We start from the raw sequence: 17,314 nt of genomic DNA on the forward strand, positions 1-17,314 counted from the left end.
CTTCTGCTACTGCTGCTACCTCATTGTAGAACTTCTCTATCTGTATTACGAACAGTCTCAGTTCAGTGCTCATTTCTGTGTTCAGTTAAATGTTTGTATACTATTTGTTCTGTTGTGTTGAGTAAGTTATTTTGATTAATGTGTTGCGTATTGTTCTTGTTTTCATTTTTTTGTAACTGTGGTGCCTTAAAAATTATCGCTATGCTGTGTGCAGTTTTTTTCTGTGCCAGAGTACACGAGTTGACATTGCCTGTTTGTGCTGTCCACAGAAGTCACGTAAGACAGAGAAAAACGAGTCATCCGGCAGCCCTCTCAAGGTACCGCGCTATTCTTGTCTCAAGTATCTAGTTTCACCACACTCTGTGTTCCATTAGATGCCCTGTGCTCGAACTGCTAGTCGTATGTATTTTTTCGCATGCACTCGTTGTGTTAATTGTACAGATCCTGTACTTGCTTTGCATGAGAAAGCTCAGATATATTCGCTGTGGAAGCTGTCAATTCGGTGTGACTAGTACTTACTATAACATCACAGTGTGGTCAGTACTAACAAACATGTGGTGTTAATCAAAAAGATGGTGCTGAACCCTGTTGACATGGAATGACCATTTTGACAAAAGAATCATGAGAGTGAAAGTGGCCCAAATGTATTGTTAGGGTTGCAGAATAGCAGTAGCTGATCTGTCTCGTATAATAAACATCCACATACCGAGGAATTATGAATACACATAAGCAAAGTGTTCCCACAAGTTTCACTTGTAATAGATACTGAAGCAGATAAGAAACAGGACTTTCTGGAACTGATTGTACAATAAAAAAACTCATAAATTCACAAAGTACAGAAAACGTCTGAACATGGGAACTGGCATTTAAACTAGAGTATGTGATGCACAACCAAAGAGTCCCACATATTAAAGAGAACATCAGTCAGTAAACACATATAGATAGGAATTAATCGAAGTTAGATTTGACTGTTACAGTTCGTGTGCTACATGGCAGCCATTATATGGGCAGGGGTGGGCAAAACAGCCGACTTGCCTGCTGTCGAGCAGCCGCGTTGTAACCTACATCATCCTAGTGCACCAGCAGAGAAGCTCAGGAGAAGCTGGTTTCATCTGAATCTCACTGGGAAATAATGTCAGAATGATGTGTGTATCCCCAGCACATTTGACAACTACTGTTTAGTTTAGCAGTCGCATCAAGTTTTACAGAGGTAAGATACCTGAGTGAACCCTCACAAATTGCAACGTATTCTGAAAAACATGGCTAAATATAGTTTTTGTTATGAGGAGGTATTGAATAGAATTGGGGAGAAGAGGAGTTTGTGGCACAACTTAACAAGAAGAAGAGACTGGCTGGTAGGACATGTTCTGAGGCATCAAGGGATCACGAATTTAGCATTGGAGGGCAGCGTGGAGAGTAAAAATCGTAGAGGGAGACCAAGAGATGAATACACTAAGCAGATGCAGAAGGATGTAGGCTGCAGTAGGTACTGGGAGATGAAGCAGCTTGCACAGGATAGAGTAGCATGGAGAGCTGCATCAAACCAGTCTCAGGACTGAAGACAAATGACTCTGAGTGAAGTAACTACAGAGATCAATGTGGGAGGTATGACAAATGTATCAGTTAGGACAGTGCTTTCAAATTTGGTGTTAATGGGCTGTGACCACAGACAACCGATGCGAGTGCCTTTGCAGATAACACAACGTCACCAGCAGTGCTTCTCCTGGGCTCGTATACATTTCAGTTGTACCTTAGAGGACTGTAAAACCAGGTGAGTCCCAATTACAGCTGGTAAGAGCTGATAGTAGGGTTTGAGTGTGGCGCAGGCCCCACGAAGCCGTGGACCCATCTTGTCAAGGAAACTCTGTGCAAGCTGGTGGTGGCTCCATAATGGTGTGTGCTGTGTTTACATGGAAATGGATTGGCTCTGCTGGATGTTCGGCTAGCTGGAGACCATTTGCAACCATTCATGGACTTAATGTTCCCAAACAATGATGGATGACAATGTACCATGTCTCTGGGCCACAGTTGTTTGTGATTCATTTGAAGAACAATCTCAGCAAATTGAGCAAATGGTTTGGCCACACAGATTGCCCGACATGAACTCCATCGAACATTTATGGTTCCTAATAGATCTTGCACCAGCAATACTTTCACAATTATGGACTGCTATACAGGCAGCACAGCTCAATATTTCTGAAGAAGACTTGCACAACTCGATGAGACTGTGCCACATCGAGGTGCTTACCTTGCTGGCACAAAATGCACAGTGTAGCAAATGAGCATACTTGGAATATATTACTTAACAGAGCAGAGTTCAAAATATTTGTGGCACAGACTAGTTTAAACGAACAAAGGTCAGCATACAGACAATACACCTATTCAAAATGTCATCACATGTGACGTTTATCAGTTAACTTGCTAGGTATTCAGAAAGTAATGCTGCATTGTGGTAAAATGACTGAGTTACAAAAATTGTTGAAAGTGGCTTCCATTAGGCAATTCACATAATTGAATACGGTGCTGCATACGTTTGGTCTGCCTCCGTAGCTGAGTGGTCAACATGACAGACCGTCATGTGGAGGACTCGGATTTGTTTCCCAGTACTGGTAGGGATTTAAACTCAGTGAGGGGACTAGAGTGGAGTGCAATGCCAGTCGAGGAGCTATCCTATTCAGAAGTAGTAACTTCACGGTTGGAACTTCGGCAGTGACTGAGAGTGCGGTGTGTTGACCCCGGACTCCTCCGTACCACATCTGACGGTGACTGAGGGTGACACAAAGGATGGACATCTCTCGTGTGGTTCTCAGTGCCCGACTGCAGAGTTCCCTTTCCTTTTGTATTGCATATTCTTGGATGCACACGAATTTTTTGTTTTGTTTTGTTTAGACGTAGCAGCAATGCATTTTTCAGTTATTTCCTGGAATTCAGAAATAGTGTGAGAGCGAGATACGTAAACAGCTGATGACCTATTCGATATGACTTCTCTGCAAGAATCCCGATTGAAGAATGTCACAGTGTGAGCGGTAGTATGAGCAGTAGCAGTCTGCTGCCGATAACACCACTACCGTAGCTGGTCTTCATAAAACTGTTTACAAACTGTTGCACCATCTGTACATAACATTGTGCCCTGCAGTGTGAAATACTGTGATGTTACATATCACTCCCTCACTTTTAATGTGTGTGGAGGGGAATTGGGTGGTTTCCCTGTAGCTCAGATGCACAAATTGTGAGTGTTTATGTGTTCATTGAGATGGAACTGTGACTTGTCAATGCAAACTGCCCTTGCACTTCCTCCTCATGTGGGATTACAAATGGTGTGAATCACTAACAGGAAGCTACAAATGCTCCACTGGCTTCAGACAAGAAGTGACTATCGATTCTACAGATGCATTGTCAAAAGAGTAGCTCATTTCCGTGTGGGCAGTATGGTGAACTTTTATAATATATCATTACCAGTTGACATAACCATTTGACATAACCATTTGCAAAACTCATTATTGCTCATAGAAACAAGCTCATCTTGTCTTAAAGAACAGAGGTATTGCAAAAATGGGTACTGAATTGTTAAAACTATTCAGGAAAGAGATTGAATTCTTATGATTAGAAAGAAATTGCCGATAGTCACTCTTTAGTTGATAGCAGTCTTTTAGAGACATTTTTAACTAAAAAAAAGTAGCACGTGGGCTGTAGGTGGGCTAACATCTTTGGTTTTGTTGATAAATTTCTGCTGTAGCAGGTGCAGTGTGAGGGATTAATGTTTCTTTTCATGAATAATTTTATGTCTGCTTTCTATGTGTTTACTAATCTGTATATGATCAATGTACAGCAGTTTCCTAAAATATATGTAGCCTGTAAATCACAGTCCAGCATCATTGGAATAAGGGTGATGAATGAAATTAACAGTCTGCATTACATTATAGTTGAATTTGGTAGTCAACTTAACACAACTTATTTTTCTTACCCGCTTGCTCTTATTTCTTTCTCTCTTTTTCATTCTAATTTGTGTTTGTGGTAAGTTTCTTAACTGTTACCAGGTTCACTGAAAACATAACAGAAGGTGTGTAAAATGTATACTGCTACCTATTAAAAATTCAATGGCAAGTAGTATAGAAAATGTTAGTTATTGTGTTTTTGTGCTAGGTGCCACGGCGCATGGGTTGTTAAGGGAAATGAAATACTGTATTTTATAGAATATAAGACACACCTTAATTTTTAAACAGTTTGTTTCTTAAAAATAACATTTTTATGATTTTTGTTGTTAGTTTGCAAAGCCAGACTAAGAGAAAAAATTCTTAGTTTATAAAAATGAACTGACATTTAAAAGCCATGAAAATTGTCATCTGAATCTTCTTCTTTTCCTTCTTCTAGTTCATCATCATCATCATCATCATCGTCCTCTTTGTATATATGATGGGCTTCACTGCCATCGAGCGAGTTACTTAAGCCATACTTCTTGAAAGATTTAACAATAATCTCTGCTCTCACTGTAGACCACAACTGCCACTGACACACTTGTTTGATTGTAGGCCATTTTAAATCTCCCTTCAGCATGAATTGATGTTGGGTTTCATCCATCATTCATGTGTTCCATTCCTCTTTCATATACACTTTGAATGATTTATTTATCAAGAGGTTGTATTTGTGAAGTAAGTCCTCTTGGAATAATAATAGGCACTGTATTTCCCTGTCTCAATTTCTCTTTCACTCCTAAACTGATCTACCACAAGAAGAGAACTTTTCTTCAATAAAGCATCTTTTCTTGTCTCCCATAATTTCATTCTAGCCTCGTCCATCCAACCTTTGTTATGCACAAGTGAACAGCACCACCTGGTGGTATTTCAGAAAGTTTTGGCATTATTTTGCACTCAGAAATGACCATTCGATTAAGTTTAGTAATGTCACCACAACAAGAAAGGACAACAATGTAGCGCCTTTTGCCATGTACACTTGCGTTTGTAGTTGCAGTTTTAGTGCCTTTCGTGGCAACAGTTCTGTTATACGGCGCATCAAATGTGAGAGGACTTTTGTCCATATTAGCTGTTTGGTTTATTTTCATGCTGGTTTTCTTTGAATGTTGAATAATAAAGTGACGGAAAGATAATATTTTATCTTCGTACCCTTGTGGCATTTTCAGAAATATTTTGATTTTGGTTTTGCATGCTACTGGTAAGTCCATGACACTTCATAAACCTGCAGCACCAACTAACTCCATCCCTAAAATCTGTTGAGTTCCACCGTAACATTAGCTTAAGAGGGTGTATTTGAATCTTTTTTTTTTATTATTATTATTAATTCCAGTGCCATTTTCACAGTGTTCTTGAATGTATGTCATCTTCTAGTTGTTGCCATTTTGCTTTTAATCCTCTATTTGCACTTTTAGTTTTGTGTTAGCAGAAGAGCCAACACCGTGTTACGAGTGGAGGCCGAAATGGACGCGTTTTAGCTCAAGCAGGCTAGCATGAGGAGGGAAGAACTATACTGACGTGAGGTCTGGAATATGACAAGAAATGAGAATTCAGAAAGCGGACATAATTAGTTTGATACTTAACTTTAATCCATTAATGATGAATGTCACCATTGATGGTACATGAGTCACAATATTATCTGTTCAGAAGACATTCTTGAAGATACTACTTATAATAACTGAATATGGCGCCTTGCTAGGTTGTAGCAAATGACGTAGCTGAAGGCTATGCTAAACTGTCGTCTCTGCAAATGAGAGCGTATGTAGGCAGTGAACATCGCTAGCAAAGTCGGCTGTACAACTGGGGCGAGTGCTAGGGAGTCTCTCTAGACCTGCCGTGTGGCAGTGCTCTGTCTGCAATCACTGATAGTGGCGACATGCAGGTCCGACATATACTAACAGACCGCGGCCGGTTTAAAGGCTACCACCTAGCAAGTGTGGTGTCTGGCGGTGACAACACATTTAGTCTTCCTGTTTTTTTTTTTTTTTTTTTTTTTTTTTTTTTTTTTTTTTTTTTTTTTTTTTTTTTTTTTTTTTTTCAATTCTTCTTTACTAGCCCGCCAGTCGCGAATGGTTTTTTTCTGTTGGCGGAGGGCCGAAATGCCACTCAGCTGCTCTGCTTCCATGTTTCTCTGTAGATGCTATTACATTCAGTTTATAGTCCACATTGTAATACCACCTTTTTTCCGTTATGAAACTAGCTGCTAACAAAACTATTGTACTGTTACTGATAACACAAATCACTTGCAGTTAAAGTTCCCTGGCACTGTAGACAGCAATGATGAATCATAAGCTGGACAGTGTTCTGGGTTTATGATGGTGGGGTGGTAGGGAAACAGTTTTATCAAGCTTTTGGATACTTGCAACTCCTGTTCGTTGCATTGGTACACTGCTGCTGCCAGTTGAATCCAATGTTTCCATGTAGAGAGAGGTTTCCTGTGGCATCGAATATAGGGCCATTTTTAAGACTGGCAGGAATTTTAAATCAAACACTGGACATTTTTATGTTAATCTTGAGTACAATATGCACGTGAGTGTTCAAGGCAGTTTTTCAAAGAAAAATGTGTGTCTCATAGTCTGTAAAATACGGTAGCAGATTCAACCATCAAGGAGCATGTCAAGATAGCGAGATGTTTCAGTGTGCCCCTTCGTACTGTCCCTTTCCTGTTGAGGTACAGATTCATATGTAGATAGGATGAAGAGTGGGTGGAAGTGATAGACAGTAAGCTGGACCTGGTAAATTCTACTTCTCACCCCTGGTGTATTATGTACCAGCCACACAGATGGGATGAGGTCCTTCTCACACATCTCTGCCTAGGACACAGCCCAGAGGGCAAATACAGCAGTAAGTTGCTGCTGACCTCTTGTCTGAATCTAAAACACAGTATCAGTCTATTAAAATGATGTGTGCCGTGATTCATACTCCACAAGGACCAGACATTCATAACTTCTTGCTCCGGCGAGAGAAGCCTCCAATGTCTGGTCCTTGTGGAGTATGAATCACGGCACACATCATTTTAATAGACTGATACTGTGTTTTAGATTCAGACAAGAGGTCAGCAGCAACTTACTGCCGTATTTGCCCTCTCTTTTATCTGACAATCAAATGAATATGGTGCTCATTTAGGGTTTTTAATTGCCAGCTTTAGAACATCTGACCATTTTTACATTTTCTTAATTGTGCGGATGACCAGAATCGAGTACCAGCTGCAGCATATAGGCAGCAAAAATTCGATTTCCAATGTTTCACATAATTATTGAGCGAATTAAAAAATTAAAAATGGTGTCATGATCTACTGAGTAAGAGATATAAGCTTATAATAAAAATTAAACACAGTAAGATTAGTATTACAGTCAGGAACTGTGTGTTTGTCTCGAGGCAGCATAATTGAGGCCATCCACTATTTTGGAATGAGACCACTTTGCAACTCGCAACAAACAAAATTTCAAACTTTTACGAAACTTTTTCGTGCTGATGCCCCCACAAAATGATGAATGTAAAAAGACTTATTACTTACTACATTTTCTGCTGTTTGTGCAATCAAACTTCAGCACGTGGTGTGACATATTAATGTATTAGTTCTTTATTATTAAGTCCATTCACAACACAGTTTGTATACTGTATCTACATAAGTCATGAATGTACCTGCAAAATTACATTATCGTACTGCACATAGTTCAGGAGGTATGATTTAGCAAACATTTATGTGCATGAAAAATTAGCTTTTGCTTAAAATGACGTGCAGTAAAACTTTAACATCAGGCTTGATATTCTGATTTATTACGTCTTTATAGATAATTATATCTAAAAACAAAGATGATGTGACTTACCAAACGAAAGTGCTGGCACGTCAATAGACACACAAATAAACACAAACATACACACAAAATTCAAGCTTTCGCAACAAACTGTAGCCTCATCAGGAAAGAGGGAAGGAGAGGGAAAGACGAAAGGATGTGGGTTTTAAGGGAGAGGGTAAGGAGTCATTCCAATCCCGGGAGCGGAAAGACTTACCTTAGGGGGAGAAAAGGACAGGTACACACTCGCGTGCGCGCACACACACACACACACACACACACACACACACACACACACACACACACACACTCGCACATATACAGACACAAGCAGACATATACAGAGGCAAAGAGCTCTTTGCCTCTGTATATGTCTGCTTGTGTCTGTATATGTGTGGATGGATGTGTGTGTGTGTGTGTGTGTGTGTGTGTGTGCGCGAGTGTATACCCGTCCTTTTTTCCCCCTAAGGTAAGTCTTTCCGCTCCCGGGATTGGAATGACTCCTTACCCTCTCCCTTAAAACCTACATCCATTCGTCTTTCCCTCTCCTTTCCTCTTTCCTGATGAGGCAACAGTTTGTTGCGAAAGCTTGAATTTTGTGTGTATGTTTGTGTTTGTTTGTGTGTCTATCAACGTGCCAGTGCTTGTGTTTGGTAAGTCACATCATCTTTGTTTTTAGATATATTTTTCCCACGTGGAATGTTTCCCTCTATTAATTTATAGATAATTATATTTGCAACACACTTTTCTTATAGTATCTACAGATATCATTTAATGTGTGTACAAAATTGTCATTGTACACCACACAGTTGAGGAAATGTGTGATCATAGATGTAGAGGTGCATGAAAAATTGGCTTTTGATTAGAGTGGACCACAAATTGCCCAGTTCATATTCATCCAGTGTTTCATAATGAGAACACTTACCAATTTCCAACAAACTTTAAGCATAATTTCAAACTTTTCCTAAACTTGTTCTTGCTTATATGCTTAAAGGGAAATATTTAACAAAATAACATTAAGTAATGAACAGTATTAGGGAAAGGATAAATTGCTCATCACCATAAAGATGAACCATTGAGTTGCAGACAGGCACACTGAAAAGACTATTAAACATTACTGCTTTTGGCCAAAGCCTTCAACAGAGAACACACACACACACACACACACACACACACACACACACACACACACACAAAAGGAAGCACACTTTATGCATACATGACAGTTGGAGTTGCTGCTGGTAATGGTCATGTGTGCATGAGGTATGCTTCCTTGTGTGAATATGTGTGTGTTTTCCTTGCTGAAAAAGGCTTTGGCCAAAGGTATAAAGTGTCACAGTCATATCGTTGCGCATGTCTTCAACTCAGTGGGCCATCTTTACGGTGAGTAGCAGTCTATTCTTTTCTGTTGTTGATATTCTGATATTGAGTTTCCATTGTTTGTGAAGTAATTAGACATTTGAAGCTGTTTTATACATAAGAGTCTGATTCTGTAAAGAATCGGTATTTTACTGGTTCAGTGGACAGGGCTGCCACATCTGGCAAAAACATTGGCTGTAAACCGGCTAAACATAAACTCAAAGTGAGCTCGGGTGACAGACACAGGTACATGAAGTGTTTATTAACGAACCTGTCAATGCTTGCAGTACTTATGTTTGGCAACTAGTTTCAAACTAACTGGTTCATTCTCAAGCCTTGGCTGCTGAGGCGGCACCAAAAATGCAGTACATACTTTATCAGATATTCACAGAATGATTGTAACAGTCTACATATGCCTCTTAGCAACTCAGAATTGATTCTGAGTCACTAAGAGGCACATGTGGATTGTGACAGTCATCCGGCGAACATTTTGTAAAGTATGTGGACTCGAAAATGAACTGGTCAATTTGAAACTAGTCGCCAAACAATTGTATGGCAACTGTTGAAAGAGTTTTTAATAAATGCTTCGTGAAATATTAAAATAGTTGCCGGTTCCATCTCGACAAAGTGTCTAAACTGAAAAAAGATACAGGTACGGCATTCTGTGCTGCTTCAACTCTGTGTCTGTGGCAGAGTTCATTGAGCATTGTGGCTGGGATGGAGCAGTTGCCAGTCTCTCTGTGACCTGTGACAGATGTTTCCAACAGGTGAGACATCTTGAGAACGTGTCGACCATGGCAACAGTCAAATGCTCTCTGTATTGGGCCTTAGTACATCAGGAATGTAATGGCTGATGTTCAGATTACCACTGTGCGAAGCAGAGGTGCTAGATACCTTACGGCACACCACACCACCACAGCACGCACTAGTCCCATATGATGAAGATAAATGCAATCTGACAATATTCATTCTCCTCACACCTATGTCTACATCTACATGATTACTCTGCAATTCACAATTAAATACCCAGCAGAGGGTTCATCACACCACCTTTAAGCTATTTCTCTACCATTCCACTCTCAAACAACACTTGGGAAAAATAATCACTTAGCTCTTTTTGTGCACACTCTGGTTTCTCTTATTTTATTATGATGATCATTTCTCCATTTGTATATGGATGCCAATGAAATGTGTTCACACTCTGAGGAGAGTCAGTGATAGAAATTTCACGAGAAAGTCCCACCACAGTGAAAAATGCATTTGTTGTAATGACTACCACCCCAATTTGTGTATTGTATCCATAGTACTCTGTCCCCTATTTCATGATAATACAAAATGAGCTACCCTTCTTTGGAATTTTTTGTCGATCTCTGTCAGTCCTGTCTGAAGCGGATCCCATGCAGCATAGCAGTACTCTGGAAAGGGGAGGGACAAGTGTGGTGTAAGCAGTCTCTTTAGCAATCCAGTTGCACTTTTTAAGTGTTCTGCCAACAAATTGCAGTCTGTGGTTTGCTTTCCCCACAACATTATCTATGTGTTGTTCCAGTTTGTCATTCGGAATTATAAGCCATAAGTATTTAATTAGTTACAAGCTTTTAGATTTGCGTTATTTATTATGTAACTGAAATTTAGTGGAATGTAACAATATTATGATAAGGAAAGTTGCTACTCACCATATAGCAGAGATGCTGAATTGCAGATAGGCACAACAAAAAGATTTTCACACTCAAACCTTTTGGCCAATGGCCTTTGTCAACAATAGACACACATACGCACTCGCATAAACGCATCTCACACACGCAACTGTGTGTGTCATGTGCTTATCTGTGACTCAGCATCTCCGCTCTGTGGTGAGTAGCATCTTTCCTTCTCATAATATTATTACATTCCATCCTAGATTTTCCATTATTTGAAATTAAGTGGGTTCTTTTTAGCGCTCATGTGGGTAACTTCACACCTTTCATGACTTAGAGTAAATTGCCACACTCTGCATCATACAGATATCTTGTCTAAATCATTTTGCAATTTATTTTGATCATTTAATGACAATATAGGACAGTAAATGACAGTACCATTTGCAAACAGTCTAAAAGAACTGCTGAGATTGTCTCCTAAATCATTTATGTAGATCAAAGGAGGGCCTATAACACTTCCTCAGAGAATGCCAGATATTACTCCTCAGAGCCTGTGAGACAGATGTCACCTGCGATGTCGTGCTTGGAATTGGGATGTATCTGAAAAGATGATGTGGTGTCTCTTTTGCATCCAGGGTTGCTGTCGAGCACGCCACTGTTTGCACACATCTCACTCTTGCTGTGCCGAGGGAAGCCGCAATAACTCTTGCCGAGCTGAGCCTCGCGATGTTCCAGACATCGTCACACTGTCAGTGCGGATACTTACCTTGCAGCAAACAAACACATTTGCTAACACGAGGTACAAGATGTGGCTGTACGGTCTGTCGTCTCGGTCACTAGTCGTGTGGAGGCATTGAGATTGTGCTTGCTGTTGAGTTTGGCCCTTCTGAACTCATAATTTTAATATTCACAGCAGTCACAGAATAATGAAAACCAGTCTCAGTTAGGTCATGATCCTGCCACTGGTTGATTCCATTGTGGCTTGTAGAAGTTTCCCCTTCTTACAGGAGGCGTAACGCAGTGTTCCCACAAGCCACTAACATTCAAATGTGATTCCTGAATGACAAACCAGCTGTGTAACCTTTCCGTGTATACAGAATGTAGATGGTGTTAATCTAACCTACTGTGTGTGTTTGCATTGAAATGCTAATCTATTTTCAGGAGCTGGTTCCCCATTTCTCTTAAATATTGCAAAAATTCATGTTACCTTCTTGAGTTTCTGATAAAATTCTTTATTTACTCAACCACTTTTGGTCGACTGACCGTCATCAGCTTCATAAAAGTATCTACAGCATAATATCTAGGCATAATATAAAACCATTAACATCATAATTATAAAATCATGAATTGGATGCTGTTACCATATCATAATATAAATCATATCATCAGTCTATAAAATCTGCTAGATAGTCCATCTGTTCATGTTATAACGTAATATACAGGGTGGCGCACGAAATGTGTTAACATTTCGTTTTTGAATATAAACTTTATTGTCAATACAATCTGAAAGGAACATATACTACAATGAAGAGCCGACCATGGAGATTTGTTCTAACTCAGCACATGCTCAATATATTCACTATTTCATTTCCTAACTTCCTTCAAACGAACACTGAAGTTAGTGATTACCGTACAGCACATGCCTTCTGTAATTTCACTGCAAGCTTGAAGAATAAGTCTTCTGACCTCCATTAAATCACGTGGACATTTCGGGAAATTTTTTTCCTTTAGGTACACCCCCCCCCCCCCCCAAAAAAAAAAAAAATAATAATAATAAAAAAAACACTGATTGAGGTCTGGACTATGGGGGGGGGGGGCAATTTTGTCCATTATTTAAGCGACCTGGAAACCTGAGTGAAATGATCTGCATGTCGAAATGCTCATGTAAAAACTCCAACACAGTGTTTGCAGTATGTGGCCTTGCTCCATCTTGCATGAACCACTGCGTGTTGAAGGGCAAGGCAGTAGCAAGAAGCTGTGGAATGAAGCTATAGTGAAGTGTGTTCAAATAACGTTTGCTGTTCACAGTTCCTTAAAGAAAAAGGGTCTAATAAATCTGTGAGTGGAAATTGCTGCCCACGCTGTAATCCTCGGAGCTTAATGTTGTCGTTCATGAAGCACTTGTGGATTTTCGGTGGCCCAAAAGCATACATTTTGTTTGTTAATGACACCGTCTAAATGAAAATGAGCCTTGTCTGAAAACCAAACATTGTTGAGAGTTTCTTCTGTGTCCTTGGCTCACTGAGCAAACATTAGTCTCTTCTGCTTGTGTTCTTCAGTGAGCCTCTGTGCACAGGTCATCTTGTATGGGTACATATGGAGGTCACTTTTAAGAATGCATTGAACGGAGTGTCTGGATATTCCCAGTTGCACTGCTGCCTTTCTACACAATTTCCCAGGACTTCTCTGTACAGCAACTCGTACCGCTTCAATATTCTCTGGCGAACAAACAGGCTTAGGCCGAGGTCACTTCGCTTCCAATACTGTTCCTTCCTGTACAAATTTATCGTACAACCTGTGGGTGGTCTTCTTGCAAGGGACCCATCGTGTGTTAAACTGTTGTCGAAAACGCCTCTGAGTCACAACAACGCTTTTCGTTTCACGAAAAAGTAAAACAATTGCCAACCGTTGCCGTGTTGTCAGTCTTCCCATGGTCAGCCATTGCTGCTTACTAGCCATTTCGTAACTCATTTGTTTCTCCAAGCTCTGCTGGTACTGCTTTAGAGATCCCAGCGGGATATCTAATGTGCGTCGTAAATTGTGAAAGATACAATTGGTAACACATTTCAAGCGCCACCCTGTAAATTATATCCTCACTCCATAAAGTGTGCCAGATATTTGTAGGATGTAATTTATGTTATAACATGAATGAGTGCACTACTTAGCACAGTTTATATGCCAGGAGCAATCTCAATGTTTCCATTTTGAGGGGTGCTGCTGTAGCGAGTACGCAGCACAGCAAGAATCTGATGTACGTGTATAAGCACTGACATGTAGGCAAGGGATTAGTGCAGCATTCGTGTCTTTTTGGCATACGTGCAATAAATGTGGAAATATGAGCTGTGCTTGTGTTATTACCAATTGCATCCAAACAGGACCAACATGCTACTACTGTTTTCTCGGTTGCCAAAGGACATAAATGCCAGTAGACATCCGTCGGAGCATGAAGAATTTGTATGGGACAGCAGGTCTGTCACAAACCACCCAGGGATGCAGGAACTTTAGGTAACAGAAGTCTCTGTATTGCAAATGTCATGATGCACAAGTTATGCCAACTCAAATAGGACACTCTCGAGGACCTGTCCTACAGTTCTGATCTCTCCCCGTACGATTATCACCCCTTTGGTGCCTCGAAAAAGACCTCGAAGAGTCAACGATTCCTGTCGGACGAGGATGTGCAGCCGGTAGTTCCAGACGTCTTAACATAGCAGGACATGGTTTTATAACAAATGGGGTATCTTAAACATGGTGCATCGGTGAGAAGAGTGCCTTTGTGCTCTTGGAAATTTTGTGAGATTGGACTTAGGATTTTGGACCGTACAGTGAACAGAAACTTTTTCATTACCCCTTATAAGCTGATGATGTAATTTGTATTAAATTGTGCACAACCTCACACAGTTCTTATAGATTGATGATGTATTTTATATTATGATATGACAACAGTGTGTAATTCACGGTTTTATCCTCTCACACTGACAATTTTATGTTTTGTCTAAAACGATGTAGTGAATACTTTTATGAACCTGATGATGGCCAGTTGATTGAAACTGATTGTGTAAATGAAGAATTTTATCAGCAGCTCAAGGTGGTAACAGGGCATTTTATTTAAATGTTAATAATCTGCATATATAAATGTGCGATACGTAAAATAAAGCAAAGGCAACTATTCATCTGTATCAGACTTATGTATGGAGCATAGAAAAACATAACAGGAGCATTATTCACACTAGCTTTCAAGCGCACGTGCGTGCCCACACACACACACACACACACACACACACACACACACACACACACACACACGTGGCCACAGCAAGGCTTGTTATCAGACATGTAATACACTTCGTTCCAGTATGACATCTGTTGCGTGCCTTCTTCATTGTGTCCCAATTTTAGTGATCGGCTGCGTATTACCTTCCATCTTCACCTCTTTGCATTACTGCTGTTCGCAGATCACTTTTTTAAAACCTTTTGCTGAAGTCCCCTTATAAGAAAAATCATTCTTGGAATTGCCAGGTGCCTTCTTTAATGAATGATATTACTCTTTCAAAACTGGGGCAGGGGACAAGTGTGTCCAGTAATACATTACAGATCTCTGATTTCTTCAACAAAATTGGCACTTGAAAGATGGAATTGGCAAAAGTTTCTAAGATAGTGAGTGAACAGACCTACTGGAAAGTCCATGGCAAGAGGGAAAGTAATAAATTATCCAGACATACATGGGAAAATTAGCAGTCTAATGTAATTTTTTTTTGTCATTTGTACTTCAGCACACCAAAGTACTGCATCACTTGCAATTTTTTTTAATCAGTATGCAATATTTTAACTTGGTTTTCTGACCATTTGTGAGAAAGAAATTAATGAGAGATCTTTTCTGTCTCTTTCCACTTTTTGATCCACAACTTATTTTAAATTCTGGTTACATATAAAATATTACATGGGCTTGCTTCACAGCTGCTTTGATATTTAGCTTCTTTCTGTCTCTCTCTATTTTAAATATTACTTTGGAAATATGCTTTCAATAATATATATGGTAATTGCATATCATTTCATGCTTTACAAAGCACAGGCAATTTAATGTAAGTATAATAAAAAAATTCCTCATATATACACTAGTTTGAATTAAAATACATAATTCATCTGGATTCAGAATAGTTAGATGTAACCAGATACACATACAGCTTCACATCATAAAGAAAAATTTAGAACTGCTTGGTCATTCACCTTTGTAGTTAGAAGTAAGCAAAAAGTTTTATGTAGAGAATGTTGACGTCTACCTTCATTAAAGATCTTGTTATGGCAGTATGGCCAGACCTCCCTTCAAGGGCTGAGTGTGGAAGTTGGTAAATCAGTAAACGCTAAGACCTAATACTGCTGTGGAAAAGGAAATTGTCTGTGTTGTGCACTTCTTCCCAGATGAAGGAATGAGTGAAAGCAGTATTGTATTTAATATAGCTATGGTAATTTCTAGCCTTTATCTTCTGTTTTGTTGTGGATGCATACCAGTAATAACATACTACCTCGTGATGCAATTGGAGTATCACACAGTTTTCAGTTGCAGCTTCCTGCTGTGATAAAGCCACAAATAGTAATTATAGTTCTGTCTTTAGTTACATCTGGTTGCAGAAAAGATTCATTAAATGCCTGTGTTAGAAATGAAGGTACAGTTCCTTAAATCTTTCTCTTATCTGCAGAAATAAAATAGTTCCTTGTAAGGGTTGTGTGGGGTGGTGAGAAGCCACTCCCCTAGTTTTAAATGTTCAAGAAAAAAATGAAATGGTGATATGCTATTGATGGCCAGGAGGCCCCAACTGGTGAAGTTTGGTCACCAGTTGCAAGTCTTATTTTGGGCAACGAAACAGTGGGCAACTTGTGTGTCGGTGTCGGTGGTGATGGTGGTGGTGGTGTAAACACAACGCCCAGTCCACAAGCGGAGAAAATCTCCAACCCAGTTGGGAATTGAACCCGGGCCTGTTGGGTGGTAGGTGAACACGTTACCACTCAGCTAAGCAGATGGTTTAAATGTCCATAAATTTTTTGTTAATGAATATTTGCACATGGAAGTTGTAGTAGGTTCTCAGGACCATGAGTGCATGTGAACTAAACTACAATTCTGTATACACTCCTGTGTTGGTGACCAAACAACGTAAACATACAGGAATTTTCAGCAATTGATTTCTGCGTAAAAATCAAAGGTACAGTTTAGAGGACAACTGTGATCTGCTCCTCTAAATCGTCCAGAGTGCTGGGGATTGTTCGGTACACCTCTTTTTGAGCCACTCCCACAAGTAGTAGTCACATGAGGTGAGGACGAGACTTCTCGGAGACCATTCGTGGGGTCCACAATGTCCCAGCCAATGTCATGAAAAATGTTCATACAGCTAGTCATGAATGATGCAAGAAAAATATGGTGGTGCTCCGTCTTACTGGAAAAATATATCCACAACATTGTCCCACTGTGACATCAGTGGCCAGACATATTCCTTCAGCATCTGGCAATACTGGTTGCTTGTGTGACAATTCCTAATGGTTTTAGCATCAGATGTGTGGCATGAGGGCTGTGAACTCCCCACCACCTTCACTGAAGAAGATCACCACACTTCAAACTGCAAAGCGACCTGGACCTCTTCTTGTAAACTAAACAGTCATGCCATCTCGTCGTTATCTGTAAAAAGATGCTACGGACAGTCAAGGTATTCTCAGGGATTCTGTAACAGGACACAACAATGTTCATTAATAAATATCAACAGTGACAAATCTTTTTAACATTTAATATTAGGGGGTCACACCCCCACTGTACACTTTCCTACCATCTTCGTTAATTTTTTTAACTTCT

The 17,314-nt window shown here is 39.9% G+C and overlaps 1 protein-coding gene across 1 annotated transcript in view; it reads left to right on the plus strand.

Moving 5' to 3' along the window:
* LOC126428046 (intermembrane lipid transfer protein Vps13) overlaps positions 1–17,314 on the plus strand; it is a 487,343-nt gene that overhangs the window by 337,736 nt on the left and 132,293 nt on the right. Inside the window, exon 43 of the mRNA XM_050089923.1 lies at positions 270–317. Within this exon, the coding sequence (XP_049945880.1) occupies positions 270–317 (48 nt within the window). The remainder of the gene's footprint in view (positions 1–269; positions 318–17,314) is intronic.

This window comes from Schistocerca serialis, chromosome 12, assembly GCF_023864345.2.
Source record: "Schistocerca serialis cubense isolate TAMUIC-IGC-003099 chromosome 12, iqSchSeri2.2, whole genome shotgun sequence".
Taxonomy (NCBI): Eukaryota; Metazoa; Arthropoda; class Insecta; order Orthoptera; family Acrididae; genus Schistocerca; species Schistocerca serialis.